This window comes from Mercurialis annua, linkage group LG5 (assembly GCF_937616625.2).
Source record: "Mercurialis annua linkage group LG5, ddMerAnnu1.2, whole genome shotgun sequence".
Classification (NCBI taxonomy): Eukaryota; Viridiplantae; Streptophyta; class Magnoliopsida; order Malpighiales; family Euphorbiaceae; genus Mercurialis; species Mercurialis annua.
This window is the reverse complement of record NC_065574.1, coordinates 53,803,482-53,829,028: the sequence shown is the minus strand read 5'-3', so window position 1 is coordinate 53,829,028 and position 25,547 is coordinate 53,803,482. Positions and strand designations below refer to the sequence as shown.

The following is a 25,547-nucleotide window of genomic DNA, read 5'->3' as shown; positions in this document are numbered from 1 at the left end:
GGATATTAAAGAAAAGGATAATATGGAGTAGGACGTAATTGTTTATGGATTGGAATAAGAAAATAAGGAAAAATATCAAGAAAGTCACAAACTAGAGTTCAGGGACTAAAGTGGTAATTTAACCAGTTAAGTCCGAAATTGGAATTATTTCGCCAAGGTCCGCGAAATGTTTTATAGTATTGGTGGTAAAAGTTTCAGGTCAATCGGAGACCTTTTAAAATTTGGACGCGGATTCATTTTGGGCTAAATTGTCAATTTTGAAGAGTTCAAGGACCAAAGTGTAAATTAGCCAATTTAGCCTCGAGAATAGAAATTGGAAGATTATCGACGGAAATAATTATTTTTGGAGTAGTATTATTTATTGGGATATAAATAATACGTAGATAATCGAGTTAAAAGGATAATTAACCGTTTGGTTAAAATTGAAAGTTTAAAAGAGAATTGGTTTAAGTTAAAGAAATGAAGGATTAAACTGGCAAATTTGCCAAACTATATATATGTTTCCTTAAGAATAAGGAATGATCAGAAGGTTATAGAAACTCACAGAAGGTTTTGACGAACGATTTCGATCCGCCGCGGTTTCGCCGTTTCTCGTCCGAATCGAGTGATTCTCGCGCCGATGGATTGAGAATTCAATTCTCTATCTTCTACGAGCGTCAATTGAGGTAAGCTTGACGTTTTGGTTTAAGGTTTCGAGCGGTTTTATCGTTTTAACGATTTTGGATTCGAATTTGACGTTTTTGAAGTTATTATGACGTTTTTGAAGAAACCGAGATATGGGTTTTGAGTATGGATGTGTGAAGCATGTCGGAATGGTGATAAAACCCCGGAAATCAACTTCCGAGGAGCTGTGCACGTGGTGCACGACCGTGTACCACGGGTGCACGAACGTGTACTGAAAGTACACGAACGTGCACCTAGCAAGGTACACGATCGTGTACCTAAAGTACACGAACGTGCACTTTTCATGGTGCACGAACGTGTACTAGAAGTACACGAACGTGTACCCCTGAGGTGCACGAACGTGCACTTGGTTGCACGATCGTGAACCCACCTCGGGGCACGCCCGTGTACCCCGGCTCGTATTCACGAGTATATGACGTCTATTTGATCTAGAGATTTGATATTTTCGAGAAAATTGGATTAAAATATTATCGAAGTCAAGAGTCGTATCGGGAATACGATCATATCGAACTAAGTTTATAACTTAGAGTTTTAGTATTAAGTTTACGATGATGAATTAAACGTACATATGATTTGAATAGGAAGTGGATACATCGACGAGGTATGAGATCGACGAGCTGGAATAGTTAAAAGAGTGAATGACGTGTGGAGCTTACGTTTGGATATAAGGAATAGCGATCGTTGTGAGTTAAACTTTACTTTGAGTATTATTACGCAATAGATAGTTTTTATATTATAAATATAATATTAAACTACATCGCATGCTATAGTATTTTATCGATAGAAATGAATTTGTACATCGTATTATCGAATATATATAGATTGTGAAAACTAGTATATGATCCGGGGGAAACAAGCTACCTATTGGGTGTCAATAGGCTGTGTGATCACCAGCGTCCGGGTAAGTCATAGATAGAGATTTCATGGGTCGTCTATCATACTTGTTTGTGCATGCGATACAGAGCCTATCTGGTTGAACTATCCCGGGGCCTGTATCTGCGAGTCGGCTGGTTGAACTATCCCGGACTCATATCGATCGATCGTTAGATGTTGTGATAATGTTCATTATGCATACTAAGATATTAGGGTTTCGATCGGATCAAATGCTTGAAGTATAATATGTTTGTATATATGTGTTTTGTTTTAAATGCGATGTTATTTTCTATAATACCTTAGTAATGTGTTTTCTCACTCAGTATTTCCCCAAATACTGACCCCTCACATTGATGTTTTTCAGGTGTATAGAGTCGGATCAGACAGACCGTCTTTGGTGTGCTGAGTACGAGTCCCCTTGGTGCTGCAGTAGTATACGTATGACGAGTCTTAGCATAGAATAGTCAGGTCTTATAGGTTGTGTACATATTTAATGTTTGTTTGATGTGACGTCTTTTGGTTGTCAGTTTTGTATTGATCGATAGACGGGCTAGTACGTACAAGTTACGGAAGTGAGATGCCCACTATGGTTGTATCGATGGTGTGATATATATGATGTACGTTATGATTGTAAACGTGTCTTCTTATTACATGTTTATAGGATAGTTGTGTTTGCGTTTCCGCGAAAAAGTTAGAGTGGTTTTAGGCTTACTACGGGTTTCGGAGCTACCACTCCCATTCCCTAGCGCCGGTCTCGGCTCAATAATTTGGGTCGTGACAAATTTACCGACTCTATATATGAAGTAATTGATTTTCTGGCAAATCATTTTTCAACTTTAAAAATTTATATCAATATGATAATATTAGCTAATTTAGTTTTATCAGAAACAGAAGGTGAAAAGTTAAATTTTTAGTCTTTTGTTCTTATTGTTAGAGTTAAGTTTATATTTGTGGTACCATAAACCAACGTAAGAAGCTAATTAAGTCGTTTTGAAAATAAATTTTACATTGTTAATGGTTAATAGTTGGGTGTTGAATCAATAAAAAATACTACCATTTTGATAAAAGAATAATTTAAACTATCATTGACATGATTTTTATTTGGATTAATTCCTAAAAAAATCACGAACTTTACACAAAGTTTCATTTTAATCATGTACTTTAAAAGTTGTCATTTAAAGGCACGAACTTTCATTTTGTTTCAAATCTATCACCAAAGTAAAATCCGATGTATTTTATCGAACAAAAAATTCCTAATCCTATATACTCTAACTAAAAGATAATAAGATTTAATGTCGATTTATAATTTGGGTCTTTCATTAATGGTTTATTTAAGAATTTAGTCAACAAAAATACACTGAAATGATAGATTTGAAACAAAATGAAAGTTCGTGCCTTTAAATAGCAACTTTTAAAGGTAATGATTAAAATGAAACTTCGTGTAAAGTTCGTGATTTTTTTAAGAATTAACTCTTTATATAATGATTAGACTTTCATATACACTTTCTCACCTTTAATATTTCTTCCGGTCCATAATATTTGTCGTATTTAAGAAATATTTTAGTCCATAATATATATTTGTCGATTTAAAATATTAAAAGAGCATTAAATTATTTTTTAAATATTCAAATTTACCTCTTATTAATTTATTTAAAAAATACAATAATATAAACAAAAATAAATATTATAAATGTCAACAAATTTTAAGATAGAGATAATTTAGTAAGAATATTTATTAATTAAAATATAATAATTTTTGAGAAAATTACAGAAAAAGTCCGAAAATTAGACCAATTTTCATGCGGTAGTTTTTTGTTTCTATGGTTTACATTAGTATCACTTTTATTACAATTTTATAAATTTTTTTTCAATTCTTTTCACCAGCACATATTTTTTTCTAAGCTTACAGCTGTCTAATTCGTCCACACACCCACCCAAAAAAATCTAATTTTTACTCATCTTTATCGCATCACCTACCAAATTACAGTGTGCCCCTTCTCCTCCGCTGCTTCACTGCCGCCACTCTTCTTCCTTTCTATTTACTCCAAATCATTTTCCTAATCACCAATGAAGAAAATTTTAATTTTTACCAAGAGATATAATCTAAGCCGTTGAGTTCCAGAAGATAGCGCTGATATCATCGATGGCCTGGCCCACGGTTTCTAGCGATTCCTGAGCGACGGAGGTGCCGACTTCGAAGGAAACAGGAAGGTCCTCGACGGCGCGTGAAGCAACTTCGCGAATTACCGTTGTTTCCTCTTTGAAGCCGGATTCTAATTATTGTTTTAGGGAGACAGAAAGAAGCTAATGTAAACCATAGAAAGGCATGTAAGAATTAAAAAGGAAAGGCAGAGAAGAAAATGATAATGGTGGTGAGAATTGTAGTGGACTTTGAGTCTCTAAATAAGGCTGTACATATTTATAATTTTAATAAATTTATTATATTAATATAACATATACATATTTGATATATCTTTAATACATCAATTGTGAATTTTTAATTTATGTTAAAAATAGATGATCGTCAAAATTTTATAAGGTTATGGTACAAAAATGACTCTAATATTTATCCCGTGGCTCACTTGACCCCCTAATATTTTTCGAGTCTCAAAAATGTTCCTAACGTTAATAAAATGGAACATCTAAACCCTTTTCAAGACGACACTATTGAATAAACGTTAACTAATCTATGTAGCCGTTTAAAAAATAAAAAATATATATTTATAAAGCATATGTAAAGTGTACTAGTGCCACATAGACTATTAAAGAAAAAAATTATGTCTTACTTTTATCTTCATCTTCTTCGTTTTAACTCATAGCTACTGAGTCACGGGGTAAACAAAATGGTCATTTTTGTATCTTAATCCAATTTTATATAATGAATATATTTTCGATACATATTTGATACTTTTATTGCTGTTAATATGATAAAGCTTTTGGTCAAAAAGTATTAACAAGGCGGTGGTAGATTTTGATTTTTATATAATGAATACATATCTCCAATACATATTTGATACATCTACGATTAATATTTGATACATCTTCGGTCCATATTTGATATATTTTCGATACATTTCTAATACATTTTCAATGCACTTTTCTATATTAATTATTTGAAAAAATAGTTAAACATCGATGAATAGGTGGGTTATTTTTTTGATCGAGAAAATAAATTAGGTGTACTAAATTAGAGCTTAATTAACCAATACATATTTGATACATATTTGATACATTTTCGATACAGATACATCTACGATATATATTTGATACATATCTGACACATATATCTTTAAAAAAAAAAGAATGACACGTTTAACTTGATACATTTTTGATACATATTTGATACATGATTTATACATTGATATATTTTTAAATATACTTAATAGATACATTATTTATACATAATTTATACATGAATTTATTTTTACTATATAGTTTATACATGATATTTGATACTTTTTCTATACATATTTGATACAACCTGAATACATATTTGATACATATTCAATTGTCGGAATTCTTTTTTTTTATTTTTTTAATATGTCTTCTTTTTTAATATATATATATATATATATATATATATATATATATATATATATATATATATATATATATATATATATATATATATATATATATATATATATATTTGATACATAATTTATATTTAGTGTTTTTAGATATGTTTTTTTAAATTGTAATTGTAATTTAAATTTTTTATTTATATAATGGATATATCTCTGATATATATTTGATACATTTTCAATACATATTTGATATATTTTTAATATATATTTAATAAATTTTTAATAAATAATTTATACATGATAGACACAATTGTTTTGCTACATAATTTATACATGACAGCTACATCTTTAAATGATACATTTTAATGTTTGGTATGTTTAACAATTTTTCAATAAATAGTTCATAGAATTATATTTTTAAAAAAATTTATAATTTGTGTATGATGTATTTTAATATTTTTAAAATTAAAATTAAAATTTATATACAAGAAATAATATTTTATATAATTTAAATAAATAAATATGTAAACAATTAAATAGTGTGTTTTAAGAAAAAACAAAAAGTAAATGGAAGTGACCCGCACATGCGCAGGTCAGTTGAACATTCAAATAGGTGCACCAGCTTTATGTAGGCCTGACGTCGTCAATAACGTGGTGAATGAAATATTTTCGGAAAAAATGGTACGGACTGAAATACTTTTCAAAAATAATGTACCGCATGAAAAATAGGGGGCTTTTTAGAATATTATTGTGATTTACTCATAATTTTTTTATTAAAATTAAATACGACAAATATTATAAATAAATAAAAAATTATAGGCTCATCCAAATTGCATAGATTTTATTATATAAATATTTTATGAAGTCCATAAATTTTGTTTATAAATTCCAAATGTCCAGGTAATGTATTAAAATGTAAAGTTAAAGTGTGTAGCAATTTAAAAATTTAGTTTAGTATTAGTTTAGGTAGTAATTTTTTTTTCAATAGTGAGGTATAGCCCAGGCCCTGCCTGGCCATACCTTACCTCCGTCTCTGTCGATTTATAATATGGATTGATACTTTAAGCTTTTTTAGCAACTAATGAATAAATTTTAACTATAAATTTATATCACGTACTATATTTTAAAATCTAATGGTATTATTAAAATTAAATTATATATTTTTATTCAAATAAAATTATAGGATAGAAAGAAAAGAAAACATAGATAGAGCAAGAACGGTCCACTTTGTTTCCAATACGAAACGCGAGATTGGCCGGTTCAATTTCGGTTTATAATGGTCAGCACCTCATTATAAATAGAAAAATAAGTCAGTTATTTCGGATAATAAATAAAAAAATGTACCTGTAATTAAATTTAATTAATTAATTAATTATTGATTTGATAAAACAGAACAACAACAGTTGTTTACTTTTCTTTTCTCTTTCGCTGTTTCGTCTCTCTTTTCTCTCTCACAGCTCTCAGAATCCGTTCTCCGTTCTCCGTTTTGATCTCTCTCCGTTATTATTCGCTAATCTTCTACTTCATTTCCTATTCAAAACGCAGCGAACGATCTGTTTCCAATTCGTTTGTATTGTTATTTGGATCGATCAGACAGAGAATCAATGTCGTTCTCAGATTCTGACGCGTCATCTTCCGGTGGCGAGTACAAAAATTTCAGGCAAATCAGCCGTGAACGTCAGTTTGTCTTTCTCACTCTGTATTAATTTTAATTTCAGTGACTTCTTTATCCTATTTTTACATGATCTATGATCAGTCTTTTTATTGTCTTTTACAGCTCTATTGTTTGTTTCAGTTGATGTTTTTTTATGTACTGGCTTTTGAATTTTTTTGGTGATTAGTTTGTTTTAAGTTGAACTATAGCTTTAAATGCAGACGTTTGTGTTTATAGTTTTGATTTTGCTGTTAGTTCTGCTAATTAGGTAGTTTGAGTTGAGTTGGTTAATTTTATAGAATTAATTGATTGATTAAGCGCGAGTTTTATACCACTTGAGGAAGATTTGTGTTATTGTATGATTTTGCTAGTTGGGAATAAGATAGTGAGATATTTGATAGTTGTATTAGAACATTGATGTTTTCACTGTGGCATAGTTATCCTTCGTTTGAAAAGAAAGTAAATGAGAGAAAAGTGTTGTGTGCGGCTAATATTAAAAAATGGCAGCACTTAGGGATTGTAAAATGTTAGAAGAAGATTGTAATTTTACATTGATTAGTACTATTATGTTCCTTGATTGAGGATTGATCCAAAATATGAATTTGCCAAGGCATGTAAATCTACCTGCTGCTTCTGCCACCACACTGTTTTCATTTGAGGGGGGTTGTTAGAACTTTCACGGAGATGATGCTACCATGACCCACTTTGTTCTTGTGCATGATCCCAGGTTAATAGTTTTCCAGTTTATGCAAATTAGTTAGTGAGGGTAAGGGCACATCATAGATATGATAAGGCAGGCCTTATGTGTTTGTCCTTCTTGTGCATGTTCCAGGTCAATAGTTTCCAGATTAGGCAAATTAGTTAGCGTAAGTAGGTTCACTGATAAGGCAGGCCTTATGTGTTTGTCCTTCTCATTGACCAGTTGCGGGATCCTTCACAGTACCTTAGGAAAATACGGCATCTTACAATGTTTTAATATTTTATTTTAATTACAAATATCTATATGTATACATTAAGGGAAGTTTCATTTACTTAGAGCAAGAGACCAAGAGGTTGCGAGTCTGAGCTTATTAGACCACCTCAGATTTAATGATATTATCTGTTTTTCTGTTGTTTTAAATAGTCAAGATACTACAGATAGCCATGCTGCTTAATATCGCAGTTTAGTTGGTCTGACTACTATTCAATTTGAACTCTCGACTGTTCAGGTTTGTTACATGAAATGCTTCGATCAGCAAAAACAGGGGATTCAAAATCAACATGGAAGGTACTGCAGCTTGTTTCTTTTATTTAATTATATCTTGTTGTACCATGTCCCTGTTATATTGAGGATTAATCATCTTGGAGTCCAGTGGGACATGTCGCACGAAGCATATTTTGTGTAAAATCATGCAGTGACACCTCCAAACCTATTGAAGAGCCTTGTTTTATTAATGGAGTCTCAGTTTTATTTCTCTTTCACGCCCTGAGAAAAAGAAAGTTTTATTGACCGTGTAGTGTGTATGCTTCATATCCTGCTTGTGTGCAAATGGTATATAGATCATCTCCTACCTTAATAAACGTCAATCAAGATTTTGGATCTATTTTACATGATTTTATCCATGGGTTACTCAAAGTAGAATGCCTTGCGGCCTAGTTTCCTTTATAGGGATTGATTAGAAGCAATTGGTGCTTGGATAGAACTAGTTTTCGTTGTTGTTGATTTATATTGCATCACATTTTTTTTGAAAGATAAGGTTGTGCTATTAACCATTATCCTTCCATCCTTTTTCATTGTGTAGAATGTTAGTTACTTATGCTGTCTGTTCATTATTTTATTTATAGGTGCTCATCATGGACAAACTAACTGTAAAGATAATGTCTTATTCGTGCAAGATGGCTGATATAACACAGGAAGGAGTTTCATGTAAGAATCTGTATGATAGCCTAGGCTCCCTTTTGGCATTAACTTAGAAATTGTTCTTAAATTGCAACTTGGACAATAAAGATAAGGGAAAATTTTGTTTACTGTATTTTGGAATGCTATTGTTTATGCTTTCTTGGTCAAAAGTCCAAACAGTTGAAAAATACAAAGGAAAAAACTTAGCTATCTCTTATAGTTATTTCTTGCGAAAAACAGTTCCTCAATTTTTTTTGTCGATTTCTAATAATGTCCATCATTTAGTGTGCCTCTGGATTGTCAATTGTTTCCTCAGTGGAAATGCCAATAGCTTCTGTTAAATCCTTTCTAAAAATTATGAACCACAGTGACTGTCATCCCTCGAAGCATTTTGTAGTGTTCTTCTTCCACTTAATGACCCTGGTATCTATTTACTTTTTTTTTGGCTTTTTCTGACAAGTGGACTCTTAACTTTTTGATGTCGTTTGTGAAAAATGATATCCACAAAAGAGAAAAATATATATAGTACATTCTTCAGTTGAGGTAAACCATAAATGTTGGGATATAGGTTTTTGATAAAAGTTTGGTAGATAGATTATGTTTTTTATAGTTAACACTTAACAGCTTGGATAAGATCGTAGAAAGATCAGAAGAAAACTTATGCAATTTTTAAACAAAACTGACCAACTGTTATTATTTTCGTACGAGGCTAGGTATATTAGATATTTTCAATTCAAATGGCGGTTGGAAATTCTTTAAGTAACAGAAAGAGTTATATAGGATGATTAAAATTTTGGTTTTATGTCATTATTTACATGATTTATGTTTGCCACAATTTTTTGTCCTCGTTATTTTTGTCAGAATTTGAAAATCACACACTTGATTTTGTCCCCAAGAATTGACTAGAATTTTTTGTTTTTCTTTCTCTCCAGTGGTAGAAGATATATACAGGCGAAGACAGCCATTACCTTCCATGGATGCTATATACTTTATCCAAGCAACAAAAGAGAAGTAATATATTTACTTTTGTTTGCTTCTAGTTTTGAAAGTTTTCTGTAGCTATTAGTTTTGCTCTAGAGTTGAGAAGGAGATAATGCACATTCCTCTCTCTGGTTTTGTCTAATTAAGAAAAGGAAAGGATGACGAGGAGTTCAGATGTAAATTGACAATTAGACTCCATATTAGTAGGACCTTTAAGTACATTGTTATTGATAAGTTTGATACCCTAATCTTTTTCTTTCACAAGTTCTCTGACATGTTAGGATTGCAGTATTACACCTGAACTTGATCATTTTGTGATGCATTATCTGTTCTGAATGGAACTGTCGCATTACTCTCTTCGTTTCTATAACATGCTTTTTTTTAAAAAAATTAACATACTTTTTTATCCTGTCTTGTAGTCTTTTTGCAATTATATCACAAGCAACATCTATTTTTGCAGTATTCCCTAGGAGAAGATTAACTTGTCATTCCAGCAGATTTATGTTAACTCTTGATGAATTACTAGTGTCTTTTTAAAGATGCATTAACATTGATCGAACTTTTCACATTTGTGTTTGTGTTAGTGTTTTGTGTGTGTGTGTTTGAGTGTGCATGTTATATATTATACTTATATGTAGGATATCCATTTGTAATATTTTGGTTTTGCAGCGTTGTCATGTTCATGTCAGACATGTCTGGGAGGTCACCTCTATACAAGAAGTATGTGAACGATTTAACTTTTTTGTTCTTTTTTACTTGTAGTCCTGACTTGCTAATGGTTCTATGGCTGCAATTTTTCTATCTTTTCTTTGTGGATATAGAGCATATGTTTTCTTCAGCTCACCTATCTCAAAAGATTTAGTCACGCATATTAAGAGGGATGGAACTGTAGTGCCTCGCATTGGAGCACTCAGAGAGGTGTGGTTCTGATTTCCATGAATAGTTGTATATTTTGTATTATTCTAATGAACAATTTTTAGTCAGCTAGAATGCTAGATGATATATGTTGTGCATTCCATCATTACCGGAATAATTACTGATGGTTATGAGACTATTCTGATTTGGGTGGTATGCAGATGAATTTGGAGTATTTTGCTATAGATAGTCAGGTATGTGACACTAGATCTGGTTCTTAATTCGTATTGTATGCGTGATATAGCTGATGATTATTTCTATAAGGCTTAAACATGTTACTGAATGACTGAAAAATCTAATTTTGTTGTTATTTTTCTGATAACCTGTGTTTTCTCATCTTTAGTTTTGGAGCTGTGAGAATCATGGGATAAACAAATGGAGATTAATTTACTTTGACAATTAGACCCGTGTGGGCTATGTGTAGAGTATCATGAAACAATAAAATTGAAAATATAATTTTGCATTCACTTGATCCCAACCTCTTTAACAGAAACAGTCCTACACTTAAATAAGGTTAATGGTCTGAAATACGAATAGGGTTGAAAAAGTTAACCAGTCATAATATTGTGTGATTTTATTGGCGTTCTCCAAGATGTCAATCGAGTGGATAAATTTAAGCAGTTATATTATATGAGGAAACTTGTCGGAAATTAAAATCTTAAGTGCAGTGTATGCTAACTATTATATACTATGACAAAATTGTTCCAGTTTATTTTCTCAGTGTATTGGACTATTTGTTCCTAATCTTATTTGGACTTGCAAGTGACCTTCGTATCAAGAAGTTGACTCTACTCGTTCATGACTACAAAAGTCTTGACTTACACCTTTTGTAGTCTTCTAAATTCCACTAATTGATCGTCTCTTATCATCAGTGCATCATAATTATCATTATGTCATTTTTTTCCCTTTAAATGTGATATTCTTCTTACAGGGTTTTGTGACTGATAATGAGAGGGCTTTAGAGGAACTTTTCGGTGATGATGAGGATTCTCGCAGAGGTGATGCATGTTTGAATGTGATGGCTACACGCATAGCTACTGTTTTTGCCTCTTTAAGGGTATACGATTTTTATTAAATTCTATGTTTTTATCAAATAAACCCACATTCATATTTTAATAAAGTACTCCTTCCGTCCTATTTTAGAAGTCCCATTTGCTTTTACACAAAGATTAAGAAAACATTTATTACCTTTGTCTTTTCATGTTTTTTCATGTTTTGGGCCTATTAATGATAATGGAATTTTCCATAGAATTTCTTTAAAATGACTAAATGAAAGGTAGAAAGATAAGTTGAATGTAAAAGTATGCTATAAATAGAAATGAGACTTTTAAAATGGGACATCCCAAAATGGCAAATGGAACTTCTAAAACGGGACAGAGGGAGTAATTATGTTTTTTGTTCGTTAAATTCTTGGAGTTTTTCTGTTCGTAGTTATTGGTACAAACGAAATTCAATTTGTAAATCTAGGAATGGACAACTATGGACTTTTTAACCGTATCTTATATGCGTAGTGAGCATTGAAATTTTATTTTGTAGCTCATTTAACATCCAGCATATGCTTAAAAGCTTCTCGTACTAATCAGTGATTGTTATGCTGTACTTTTGAGCTTTTTTCTTTTCATGGTTAATTTGTTTAAGAACTAAAATTTAGTTTTCTATGAGAGATGGTATTTAATCATTTTATTAATCTTACTGACTCGGTGTAAATGTTCTTATAATTTTTTGAGGCATTCATTCATCTAATTTTCAGGAATTTCCTCTTGTGCGATATCGTGCTGCCAAGTCCCTTGATGTAACCACAATGACAACTTCTCGTGATTTGATCCCAACAAAACTTGCTGCTAGAGTTTGGGACCGTCTGGCACACTATAAGAAAGATCATTTTCCTCAGTCAGAAACATGTGAGCTACTTATATTAGATAGATCTGTAGATCAGGTGAGCACATCTTGCCTATTGATTTCTTCTTCATTATTGCAGTGGTAGGCTAAAATATATGTTTCCCATTTCTAGATGGCTCCTATCATACACGAGTGGACATATGATGCCATGTGCCATGATTTACTTAACATGGAGGGAAATAAGTATGTTTATGAGGTAAGCTAGTGAATTATGTCTATGCAAGCTCTTTTCCTGATTTAATAGTAAGCATGTAATTCTACTGTTCAGGTTCCTGGCAAAGCAGGTGGTCCTCCTGAGAAAAAAGAGGTTCTTTTGGAGGAACATGATCCCATATGGCTTGAGCTTCGCCATGCTCATATAGCAGATGTCAGTGAGGCTTCTATATCCCTTCTTTAACGTATTTTGAATATGTAGGCATTAATTTTTAGTTGATCCTTGGCTGCTCTGTCAGGCTAGTGAACGATTGCATGAGAAGATGACCAACTTTGTATCAAAGAATAAAGCTGCACAAATTCACAATGGTTCAAGGTCAGTGTAATTATTTCAGAATGCATTTTCATTCTTGCATTGGTATATATTATTGGAGTAGCACAATGCTCTTATATGGGTAGTGAAGATGAATGGATGGGGTGAGTTGAATGGTGGAGATGAAGGTTTATGGTCAACAGCATAATGCTAATTCTCTTATGCACTGACAGTGACCTTATGTCGCAAAAATGAGAAAATATACTCTTAATTTTATAGTCCACGTAGACAAGAGTTAACGGAGTCTTAATAAGTCATTAACGACGTTATACTTAGGGGCCCAAGTGAACTAAATTTGAAACATTACACGGTTAATTGAGATCGAAAATTCATAAAGGGCGTAGTTGTTCCCCGCTCGATACCATAGGGACATATTTGCCCCTTCTCCCCAAAAAAGATACATTTGTTCTAACAGTTGCTGTCGCTATATCAAGAGAGCAACAACAGTCAATAACAGGGCATAATCAATATAACATCCAGTGTGATCCTACTTTCCCGTACGAAATAACATCCACTTACGACCTAGTATTTGGCATATTTTCTATTTTCTGTCCCTGTACCCATGGTTTTGCCTTGTATGATTAGCATATTTTTCATATGAATAATGTTTATCTGTTTTTCCTTCTTGTAGAATAGTAGATATCATGCCCTGTCATTTTTTTATTTGTTTGTTCTCTGGAGTCCTAGCTATGCGATGCTTCATAACATATTTCTCATTGAAGTCTCCACTTTTGTGCAGAGATGGTGAACTTTCCACACGTGATTTGCAAAAGATGGTTCAAGCATTGCCACAATACAGTGAACAAATTGAGAAACTTTCCCTTCATGTAGAGGTTAGTTTCTTGCTTCTGATTTCTTACAGAAAAATTCTTTTTATATACTACAATAACCATCCAAGGAGATACTGTGCCCAGTGCTCTGATTTTACTTTATCTAACCTGGTGTAGAAGTTTGGAATGATATCTTTGCTTTTACATGTTTTCCTAAATGCCTCTTTGGCCTTGGTCCCACTGACAGCCGTTGCTTTCAGTCATTTGAAAAGACATTATATTTTGGATTCCGTTGAAAATTAGAGGGAAATTATGTTAAATAGTAAATACTTGTATTTAATCCTCGTAACAGAGTTTGATATCTCTTCGAATGCTGACTGTTTAGGTTAGTTGGTGTGCCACTGTGTCTCTAACTAAAAGGTAGATAAAATTTTGTTTTACTTTAGGGGTTAATTCCATAAAAAATCACGACATTTACACGATGTTTCATTTTAATCACAATCTTTAAAAATTTGCATTTAAAGGCACGACCTTTCATTTTGTTTCAAATCTATCACCAAAATATATTCGGTGTATTTTTTCCAAATGAAAAATTACTAATCCTACATACTCTAGCCGAAAGATCATAATATTTGGTGTCGATTTATAATTTGGGTCTTTAAGTAATGGTTTAATGAAGATTTTAGTAAAAAAAAATACACTAAAATGATAGATTCAAAAAAAAATGAAAGGTCATGATTTTATATGGCAACTTTTAAAGGTCGTGATTAAAATGAAATTTCATGTAAAGGTCGTGATTTTTTATGGAATTAACCCTTTACTTTACAGTGGCCGGTTCCTCTTATTTCTTTTTCTTTTATAAAATTAGACGAGTCGCACACATATTCAGGAAAAGTTTGAATTTCTTTTTGCATATGGCATAGGCTTCTTACAATTCACTTTCATGGATGCAGATTGCAGGAAAAATTAACAAAATTATCAGGGAGATGGGGCTTCGTGACATAGGTCAATTGGAACAGGACCTAGTTTTTGGAGATAAAGGAACAACTGATGTAATTAAGTTTTTGAATACAAATGAGGTAAGGATTGTAAAAAATCATCATGAAAGCATTACAATTTACAACATATCAAATGTACTTATTTACTTGTAATCTATTATGCAGGGTGCAACACGTGAAAATAAGTTGCGCTTGTTGATGATTCTTTCAGCCATATATCCTGAAAAGTTTGATGGTGAAAAGGGTCGGAATCTAATGAAGGTTGGTCCTTTTCTCCCTTTTACTGCTGTGTTGGAGAATCTTGTTTCATTTTGAATAATTGTTTTAGGGGACCTTGCTTGATGCTATTTTTCAATACGCTTGTTCATGTGTACTAACTAATCTGACTGTTTGCATGATATCAGTTAGCTAATTTACCAGAAGATGACATGAATGCTGTGAATAATATGAGATTGCTTGCATCTCCAGAATCAAAAAAGAGTTCATCTGCAACTTTTTCTTTGAAGTTTGACATTCACAAGGTAATAATGCATGTCAGATAAAATTGTACGTCTCTCGGCAATTAAATTTTTGATGTTTACTCACGTTTTCCATGTCTGCCCAATTGCCAGAAGAAGCGTGCCGCTAGAAAAGACCGAGCTGCCACTGAAGAAACAACATGGCAATTATCTCGATTTTACCCTATGATAGAGGTATCATATGCAACTTTGCTAGATTGTAACACTTTTGATAGTATGTGTATATGCATCTCGAGGTTTTTCTTTTAATTTTCTGTAAAGTTAAGGTGGACGCGAGATCTACAATTCATTTTCTGGCAAATTTCACTTTTTGTCAGAATTAAAAAAAAAATGGTGCATATGTTTCACTTTCTTCCAATGCGTTTCAGTGTCAAATTGCCAATGGGTTTCCTGTTTCTGTTCTTGTATGTTTATGTTTGAAGTTGAAACTGGAAAGTCAATTATGGCTTGAGCCCTCCATTGGCAAAGATTTTCGACTTGCCAGCTAAATGGTTCATAGGTTGAACTTTTGCCTGTGAAAATGATGCATAACTAGAAGCTGTTTATTGCAAATACGATAAAGTTTTATTTGTCACCATTCGATAAAAAGTTTTGAGTTCATTTTGAAATATTTTCCAGGCTTTTAACAATGTCAATTTACTGAATTACTCTTTTGTCTTTTAGGAACTTATTGAGAAACTCAGTAAAGGAGAATTATCAAAGGATGAATATCCATGTATGAATGACCCAAGTGCAAGCTTTAATGGGACATCCCACCCTGCATCAGTAAATCAAGCTCCAGTTGCCCAATCGAGAAGATCAAGACCAGCAGCAACATGGGCTAGACCTCGAAGTTCTGATGATGGCTATTCAAGGTGTTGTTCCTTGCTCTTCATTGCACAGCCACTTGCTCATTAGTTTGGGAGCTGAAAATTGATATCTACTTTTTTTCTTATTGCATCCCTAATTGATTTTTTTTTCTTTTCTGGCCCAACAGTGATTCGATACTGAGACATGCATCTAGTGATTTCAGAAGGATGGGCCGGCGTATTTTTGTATTTATTGTAGGTGGGGCTACTAGATCTGAGGTACGGAAAATTAAAAAGCTCAATGTCAAACTTCAGTTCTAATAGTTGTTAGATCTTAGATATTCATATTTTATCCTCTCTTTCTCATTGATCCTCAGCTAAGGGTATGCCACAAGCTTACAAGTAAGCTACAAAGGGAAGTGATTCTAGGCTCATCAAGTCTTGATGATCCTCCACAATTTATTACGGTAATCGAGTTTATCTGCAGCTCCTGTGGTTTCATTAATTTATCCGGTGAATTCTCATCTTAATGATATTCTGTTGATTTTAAATTACAGAAACTGAAACTTCTTACGGCAGACGAATTATCACTGGATGATCTACAAATATAATTTCGGTGGGAGCTTCTAATAGGTTTCTGATCCCATTTGTATTCACAGATGCTTGCAAATTTATTGTATCCAATTTTGTGTTTAGTGTAAAATGTCTGCAAGTAAACATCAGTCGTAACTATGTATTATATAGCATTCAAGTCGCGAACTGTAATGGCTGTACTGGAATTGCTGAGAATTTATTTGTATATTATTATTTTACTAACCGAATTAGAATATCAACGGACTTTGAGATGTAAAAACAAAAGTGGTTACTGATCCAGTTATATTGCTTCTGTTTGATCGTGTGAAGAGATTCTTGGGGGCAAATATTTTGACTTTAATGTTGAAGTATCAGGTGACATTAATATGGTACATTATATAGATCCAAATTACATGAATAACAAATCAATTTTAGGACTGTAAATTCAGCTTCTTCATTCCTTCATAGTTTCTACAAAAATCATTGCAATCAATTAAACGATGTCTCTGTTTTTCAAGACTATGCTTAAATTTAAATGGACAAAAATCATTTTCTTTTCTGAGGGTTAGCGTCTATCCCAAGCTAAAGCCCTAGAAATTGTATGTACAATACAACACTGTCAAACCCTAAATCGGCTAAATGGCTGATGTGCAATGCTGTTTTTCTTGTCTAGCAGGCTGATATTCTGCTTTTCTCTTCTTCTTTTCGCTCACTAACCTCTTCACATATGCAATGTAGCCATCAACATCAAACTTCCTCTTGCAGCCTGCATAATTCATGTACCGAATTTTCCCAAAAACTGGTCTGTCTTTCCAACCCTGAAAGACGCCATATAAGAGGTCTTTGACGATGACGATGACAATGATTATGTAAAAGAAACAAATAGAGCAATTGATTATGCCAATGGACTAAACCTGGTCATGAACACCACAAATCGACCACATGCAACCGACATATCCCTTAGGGTCTCTTCCATCTATTTCATACTGCATTGTAGAGTTCTAAGTTAAATGAACTGTATGCTATGAAGCCTGCTAACAGTTTCAATGAAAGCACAATATGCATACGCTTATCGTTTAAATTACCTTGTCATTTAAATATACTGACATTGCAAGGGCTTCATCGGGTCCGCTTGTCCACTCCAGAATCTTTTTCGCCCAATACATACTGCATGAAGATTTAATGATTAACTGAAAAATTTGATGAGATTTTCACATAAACTTTAACAACAAAAAGGATATGCTAGAGGATTAACATAACCTATGATGCAACTTAAGCAACCTAAATCAATATTATTATAGATTTTGAAGTTATTCTTCTTGCTTACAGTTACAGGCACAATAACCTATTGTTTTAATGATTATAGCTTTATACGACATTTACGTCAAAATAAACTATGTTGAGTTTTTAATGGACAGACATATTTGTTGGTGATTTCTAACCTATTATGGAGATATTGTACGGAATAAAGCACAAAAATGTGGATATGACAATTAACTATCAGAGAAAGAACATGATATACAGAAAAAATGGAAAATCAACAAAAAGTCACTTGCCGCATAAAACCATGCATCTTCCCATAGTGAACCATCTCCAGCTGAGAAGCATTCCAAAGCTGCCAATTTTCATGTGTAAATAGGAATTTAGTAAGAAAATAGAGAGGAAAAAAAGAAAAACATGAGTTGACTTGGTAATTCCTTATCCTTGAAATAATTATAGCAACGTTTCCATACCAGGGGAAACTTATGAAAATAAATATGAAATGAGATTTGCAGTTAAGTTTCAGTATAACATTAAGTACATCTCTAAAGGTAGGCATACCGGATCGGCTGTTTGCGCCTTCTCTAATTGCTCCTTCCTACATATTCAACCACCATTGAGATCTTAGGGACTTTTTTTTGGCCAAAGATCTTAGGGACTTCACCCAGAAAATGTACATAAAAAGGAAAACTCAGCATAATAGAGTATTAAACAAGTAAAGCAATTGCACTCACGAATAAACATGATCTCGCTTATCAGAGGCATGTTCTAGCAAACTTTTACGTGCCCATTCCCATGCGCCTTTTAGTGAATCATATTGAGGCTGGTAGAAACAGAAGTTATCTGCAAGTTCTCTACGAACAATCAACTCCTCCAAAAACGTGTCGACTGCCTTTAGTATAGCAGGTATATGTGGAGAACACCCAAGAAAATGAAAGATAAACGATTTAAAGGATGATGAAAGTAACTAAAAGTTAAAGCCTGCATATAATTTATGAAAATCAAACCACAAGCTGTCATTAAAATACTGAACCATGAATCAAAGAATTGATCTAACAAACCTGAGGATAAAGCTTTCGTGCTTTACGAGCCTCCAGGGCACATCTCTGTGCGGAGATTTGGCCAGAATGAATATATGGGGAGAGACCGGAGAGCCCTTTTGGTTTCAATGGGTTATTCCTGTCTGTAGAATAATTCATCAACCTCTTGGTTAAGAATCCATTTTTAGTACCAGTTAATACTTCCATTGCTGCATCTTCTCCAGGTATGCACCATTCGATTTCAGGAACTTCTGCTCCTTTCCTACTTATGCAAAATTATCAGATCAAGTTATGATCATCATGAAACTCAATTGGTATTATTTAAATAGATTTGTTGTCTAACCTTAAAACTAGGGATGGCAATGGGGAGGGGATTCCCCGTTCCCCGTGGGGACCCGCCCCTAATGGGGCGGGGAATCTCCACCAATTACCCCCATGGGTACGGGGATGGGGGAAAATCATTCCCCAACCACGGGAATGGGGAGGGGACGGGGAGTATAGTCCCCACCCCATGGGGATCCCCATCCCCGTCCCCATGGAGAACCGATTTATATTTATGCATATTTATATTATATTAGTATAAGTTTTAATATGTTATTTATAATTTTAAATAATTTAATTTAATTTTTTTTATTAGTTTCAATTTAGTTATAAATGTATAATATTATAAAAGATAATAGTATTTTCTATAATTAGTTTTTTTAAAATATCTTATGAAAATAATGAAATTATTTATAAATTATATTTAATTGTACGGGGAACGGAGATCCCCATGGGGATGGAGAATCCATGGGTATGGGGACGGGGATGATTTAAACCCCATTAATTAAATGGGGACGGGGATGGGGATTCCCCATATACACGGGGATGGGGATGGGGATGGCTTCCCCGTTCCCACCCCGCCCCATTGCCATCCCTACTTAAAACTTCATCAATAAGATTATCCCAATCAATTGACTTATTTGGAGCAGCAACCCACTTATTGCTAGGAGGTTGCATTACAGGAAATTCAACAAGGTAATCGGATAGCTTTTTATTTATCTTGCCCCTTAAAGTCCTAGCACTGTACTCCAACTTGTCGGATGCTACCCAAACAGGTACAATATTGTGAGCATCAACTTCATGTACGGTCACAGAATCACTCACCCTCTTGCAAATTTCATCCTTACATTTTCGAACCTCTCGTAGAGGTGAGAAATCAGTAACTAGAAGTGAAGCCCCACACTCTCCTAAAAACTTTGGAATAGTCTCTTCAGCTGTTCCCTATATATTAAGTCCCATTAGAAAGAAAAAAACAACATATAAACAAGACAATATATATCAAATAACAATGCTTTAGCAACCATAATGTCACCCCAGTTTAAATCCACCATAATTGGCCTATTGTTGCACAAAAACTTCTCGAGTCATTTCATTTTCATTTCCAAGAACACTTCTGAAACTCGAAACTCTATATGTATAACTTAATTTTATACAAAATGTTCCGCGGTTTCCGGGCGTTTGCTTTTCTATTTCTGTGCTATATTACAAGGTCTAAAATTTCTGAACATCCAAAATATAATCACAATTCATGGTTAAAAACCCTAATGCCTAAATATCAAAGCACAAACAGCAAACATTAAAGCGTAAACTTAAAAAATAAAGCGAAAAGGGGCTTACTTGGAATAAAAAGAAGGGAATTTGAAAAGTATGTTCAATTTGATCCTGAAGTTGACGCAAACCCTTTAACATAAATCCCAGTTGCCTAGCTTTAGCTCCTTTAAACTCATCAAACAAATTAAAAGCAACTCCAACTCCTACATTGTTCTTATTAGCTTCATCAATGGCGTGAATTAAAGCCCAATTGTCTCTCAGCCGTTGATCTCTAAACATCCAGTAAACAACAGGACCCGTTCGGTTTTTTGATCCCCCTTTCAGTACCCGAAATCGACCCGGTTGAATAGAGGGTAGAGAATCCATTGAAGAGACGAGAGAGCGCCGGAAAATGCTGACGTGCGCAGCGGATGTAAGATAACGGAGAATAACGCGGGACAGGCAGGGTTCTGTCTGAAAGTTCAGATCAAAAGAAAATGAAAAATGGAGGGAAACGGACCGTTAAAAGCTGTGGTTTTGAAAGGATATACGTGGAACAGTAGAAATGCGACACGTTGAACCTGGCAGAATATTGTGTGGAGACTTGAAGCCCATCCATTGGAAAGAATCAGAAGCCCATTAAATTCATGGACTTTGGATACTAAGCCCACTTAAAGTAAATCATAGCCCAACTTTTATTTTTTTTTGACTTTTTTCATATACGATCGCTTAAAGTTTGATTTTCTTCAAAACATTTATGAACGTTTTACAAAAGACCACTACTTAAAAGAGGGGTTACTCAAAAGATATAATAATCTAATGAATAAAGGATCACTTTCACCCCCGAACTTGCGTCAAAGTATCAAAAAAGTCCAAATCTGAAAATCGGATCACTTATACCCTAAACTTGTGTAAACCGGCTTACCCCTTTGCTGACGTGACACCTTAATTGGAGAGTGGGATTTAAATTAATCATATCTTACACTAATTAATTATAATCAACACTAATTAATCAAATTTTACCACTAATTAATTATAATATACCATTAAATAAATGAGGGACTTTTTTTAACTTTTATCCCAAAAAAATTAAATTTTTTTTTGGAGGTGCTGCTCCTCGTTTTTAGCAAAATAATAGCAAACTTGTTTATTTAGTAAACTATTAAATTTAAAATTAAGCAAAATAGTTTACTATAATTTAAAATTTAAACTAATAGCAAACTTGTTTATTTAGTAAACTATTAAATTTGTTTTTTAGTAAATTAATGCTGAACTGTTTTTTAGTAAACTAATAGTAAAACGATATCTAATACGTAATAATTTATTATGTTGAAGTAAAACGGATGGTAAAACTAATAGTAAAATTTATTAACTAATAGTAAGCCTATTTTTTCGTAAACTGAAAGTAAAACAACAGTAAAACTGATAGTAAAGTGAAAGTAAATCGATAAATAATTTAATAGTCATTGACCAATAATACTTTTGTAAATCGATAAATATTTTTGTTTGTTGCTTATATTTTTTATTTTTTAGTTTGTTTCTATAAAGTATGTATACTAGATTGTGATTATTTAAATTTGTACTTTTGTAGTTTAGTACACCTTTATAATCCGAAAGCAAACTAATAATAAACTAATAATTTAAAACACCCACGACTGAAGAATTGTCATTGGACGGACTATTGGTATAACTTTTCTGATTAGCAAGCTCCTCTCCACCTTTATATCCCCTAAATCCAATATTAACATTAGATGCTTGCTGCCTGAGTGTACTAAGATCATAACTCAACCTCTATTTTATTTTAATGTAAAACACAATTGAAGACAAATTATCAACATAACCATAGGCTAGAAATAACACATTTGATCGTTGCTAGAATACATTTCATATGATTAATTTATGAAAATCACCAAATATATTCACTATCAGATTACTGCTTCTAGCCACTAATTATCCATGCATTGAAGTAAACTTATACAAGACACTTTATCGTCTTATACAAGCAGTAAATTGCTCAAATTAGAGCAACTACTTAAATTAGTAATAAAGAAACATAAAAAAACTTACAAGAAGGAGATATTAGTTTTCTTGATATTAGCAAAACATGGCAAACAATCGACTAAACCAAATAAATACATTGCTTTTGAAATTAATGGTGTTCTCTTGAAATTAATGGTGTTCTTTGAAAAATACAGCAACCCAATTCATAAAACTCAAAACAGCAACATAAAGTCCAAAAATTGAGTAAAATGACCAGAAAACTAATCGAAGCTGGAGAAAAATTGGATTTTAGAGAAAATTAAAAGAACCCAATTTAGCTTCATGAGCAGGGACATAAAAATTGTGATCTGAGATGCTCACGCGGTATCGCTATCTGAAAAGCCACTGCAGTTCGACTGAGTTTCGATAGTGGGAAAAAGAAAAAAGAAGGAACGAAGGTGTAGAAGCGAGCAACGACGAAAAGCCTCTAAACTAATTCCATGCTGTGTGGGCTAGAGAGGAAGCTGAGCATCTTAAGATATTTTTACAATTAGAAAGTTTAGTTTTCAAAAAACAGTAGAGTCAAACCGTAGTGTATCAACACAGAATGGTCAAACAGTATTTGTGAGAATAATTACTCACAGTATGGGTAAATGTGATTTTTTCTCTATTAAAAATAGTCAAATCTGGTTGAGTCCGGCCCAAACTGCACCCAAACCACAGACCTTAATGTTCTGAATCTGATTCATATTCTGTAAGGAAGGGTTAAATCTCATAATTGTATTTAAGACTAACGTGTATTGGGGTCTGTACCAAGTAAACTTGAATGACAAACCATTTTACTTACTGAACTTTTCCATATTTGTCTCTCTATCTTTCTTCTCTTAATCAGATTCTTGGTTTTGTTTTCAAATCAAAATCTTTCCATATTTCCACCAACTTTTCTGAATCAAAACAAAAAAAAATGCATGCAAGTAAAAGAACCTCTAAATCCCATGGTTCGGAAGATTGGCCGAGGAACGACAACGAGCAGGAAGTGCTCGAGGGTTCTGCTCCTCCTTTGAAGAAGGGTCGTACTGACCAGGATTGCATGCTGGTATTTTTCGCGGAAGCTCAAGATCTTATGGAGTCTCTTAATGCCAGGTATCCTGACTCTATGAGCGATAACGACCTTAATTTCCAATTCGCCAGTCCCGACCCTTTATACCGGGTATTTTAACCAAATTAGCTTAAACTTTTTTTTTGAAGAAAAGTTCGGAGTTACTTGTGTGCTTTGTTCAGCTTTTATGCTATTTTTAATTATTTTTATTCCGTTTCAGCTGTTAGAAGGCATCGTTAAGCTTGCTCGGGGGGCCACTGAGGACAATATCAGATGCTTAGCTGCTCAAGATGAGCTTGCTAAAGAGAAGAAGCGTGCCGAACTGCTCGATGTATCTCTCGCCTAACACAAATCGGCCCTCGAAGCCGCAACTTTGAAAGCGTCTTCGGCTGAGGAGAGAAGTATGATGCTCTTCTAAAAGAGAATAAAAACTTGGTCTCGGCTCTTCAGGAGTATCAAGATCGTACCAAGAAGCTTCTCGCGGAGCTACAGGCGCTGGAAGATAAAATAGTGGTCGAGCAGTCAGGGAAGAAGTTACCCGATCTGCTTGCTGTATGTCTCGCGGAACAGAAATCGACCCTAAGTGTTGCAACTTCGAAAGCATCTACAATGTTTTAAAAATACCAGGCATAAGGTTAATTATAAATCAAATATTTCAAAATCGCCAATTTTTACCAATTTCAAACAAATTTATTTAAACTTTAGTCGACCATTTATTTTGTTTTAAAAAATAGCAAATCTTTTATAAGATTTTGAATTGTAATAAAACTTAACATTTTTTCATTTAAAACTTACTTGCAAAAATTAGTATATAATTGACAAAATTGTTATGATTGAAACAAATTTTAAAAAAATCATTATTTTTTAAAAGAATGAGCAATTGTTTAAAATTGAACGTACTTATAAAAACTTGGCTAAAATTGCTGATTTTTAAAATTTGGTTAGAATTAATGATGGGTCAAAGAATGTATGCAGGTCAGCTCCGTGTCTGTCAGTATAATTTTCCTATAAAAGAAAACGGATCTTGGGCCGGAGTCCCTAATCCACTCTGGTGTTTAAGTTAGTGGGTGTTTGGTTCAGTTTTTGGTGGAGTTTTTAGCTTTTATTTTTCAAAAAGCTCTACTTAAGTGTTTGGTGAGAATTTTCTAAAAGTTTTTTAGAGCTTTTTGAACCTCCAACAGCTGCTTTTTGAAAAACTCCATTTTGGAGCTTTTTGCCAACAGCTGATAGTTTTTTCAATATTTTTAATTATTTAGACAAAAGTACCCCTATTAGGATATATTGTTTTTTTAATATGTACATAGTTTTTTAAATTATTTTTAAATACTCTAATCATTTTTAAATTATTTAATATTATTTTTTTATATTAACAAAACTATAACTTAATTATTTTTTTATAATAAATCATAAATTTATCAAAAAGAATATCAAAATAAGTTTAAACTAAATGTTCCTTCTTATAAAAAAAATAATTTTTAATATTTTTATGGAATATTATATAATACAATATATTAATAAATAAAAATTATGCCCTTTACGATCATTTTATATATAAACAACAACAGCTAATCAAATCTCACCAAACACGTATGTTATATCAGCTACCAGGCAACAACTAACAGTTATCAGCAACAGCTAACAGCTATCAACAGCTGAACCAGACATGCCTTTAGTTAAAGATAATGATTGGTATATTAGGAGTATATTAATATGCGTAAAAACGGTACGTACCCTTAGACCTTGTATTTATAGGCTAGCGTATGGTCTCTTCTATATTAAGCAATCTGGGATTTTATATGATTTCATCAATTAACCTCACCCGAAAAGATTTAATACTTTTAGAATATTAAGCCTAATTTTATAAAAAAATAAACATCTAATTTTAAAAATTAACAATCCATTTTTTAGAATAAAACTTTTAAATTAATAAAAAATATTTAAATTAATTTTTCATTAATAGAAAATTTAATCAAAACCCTATATAGTATGATGCAAAACGAGGTAATCCTAG

General features: G+C 32.8%; 3 protein-coding genes across 3 annotated transcripts; 2 read left to right on the top strand and 1 right to left on the bottom strand.

Moving 5' to 3' along the window:
- The first annotated feature begins 6,475 nt into the window (after positions 1-6,475).
- Positions 6,476-16,914, top strand: LOC126680608 (SNARE-interacting protein KEULE-like). Its single transcript, XM_050375757.2, has 21 exons — positions 6,476-6,761; positions 7,947-8,005; positions 8,563-8,644; positions 9,550-9,628; positions 10,268-10,318; positions 10,420-10,516; positions 10,675-10,707; positions 11,445-11,570; positions 12,264-12,449; positions 12,525-12,608; positions 12,681-12,779; positions 12,865-12,941; positions 13,678-13,771; positions 14,662-14,787; positions 14,872-14,967; positions 15,111-15,227; positions 15,318-15,398; positions 15,888-16,078; positions 16,201-16,291; positions 16,390-16,479; positions 16,570-16,914. Exons 1-21 carry the CDS (start codon positions 6,689-6,691, stop codon positions 16,621-16,623), a joined length of 1,986 nt encoding a protein of 661 aa, XP_050231714.1. The 5' UTR covers positions 6,476-6,688; the 3' UTR covers positions 16,624-16,914.
- Positions 16,915-17,053: 139 nt separating this feature from the next.
- On the bottom strand, positions 17,054-21,450 carry LOC126680610 (deoxyribodipyrimidine photo-lyase-like). The gene is made up of 9 exons (XM_050375760.2): positions 20,545-21,450; positions 19,784-20,148; positions 18,907-19,150; positions 18,580-18,737; positions 18,407-18,443; positions 18,142-18,200; positions 17,671-17,752; positions 17,500-17,571; positions 17,054-17,403 (listed from the first exon to the last, which is right to left on the bottom strand). The coding sequence occupies exons 1-9, from the start codon at positions 20,842-20,844 to the stop codon at positions 17,221-17,223; spliced, it is 1,500 nt and encodes a 499-aa protein (XP_050231717.1). The 5' UTR covers positions 20,845-21,450; the 3' UTR covers positions 17,054-17,220.
- Positions 21,451-23,237: 1,787 nt separating this feature from the next.
- LOC126680609 (uncharacterized) lies at positions 23,238-24,139 on the top strand. Its single transcript, XM_050375759.2, has 2 exons — positions 23,238-23,647; positions 23,757-24,139. Exons 1-2 carry the CDS (start codon positions 23,402-23,404, stop codon positions 23,880-23,882), a joined length of 372 nt encoding a protein of 123 aa, XP_050231716.1. The 5' UTR covers positions 23,238-23,401; the 3' UTR covers positions 23,883-24,139.
- The last annotated feature ends 1,408 nt before the right edge of the window (positions 24,140-25,547 follow it).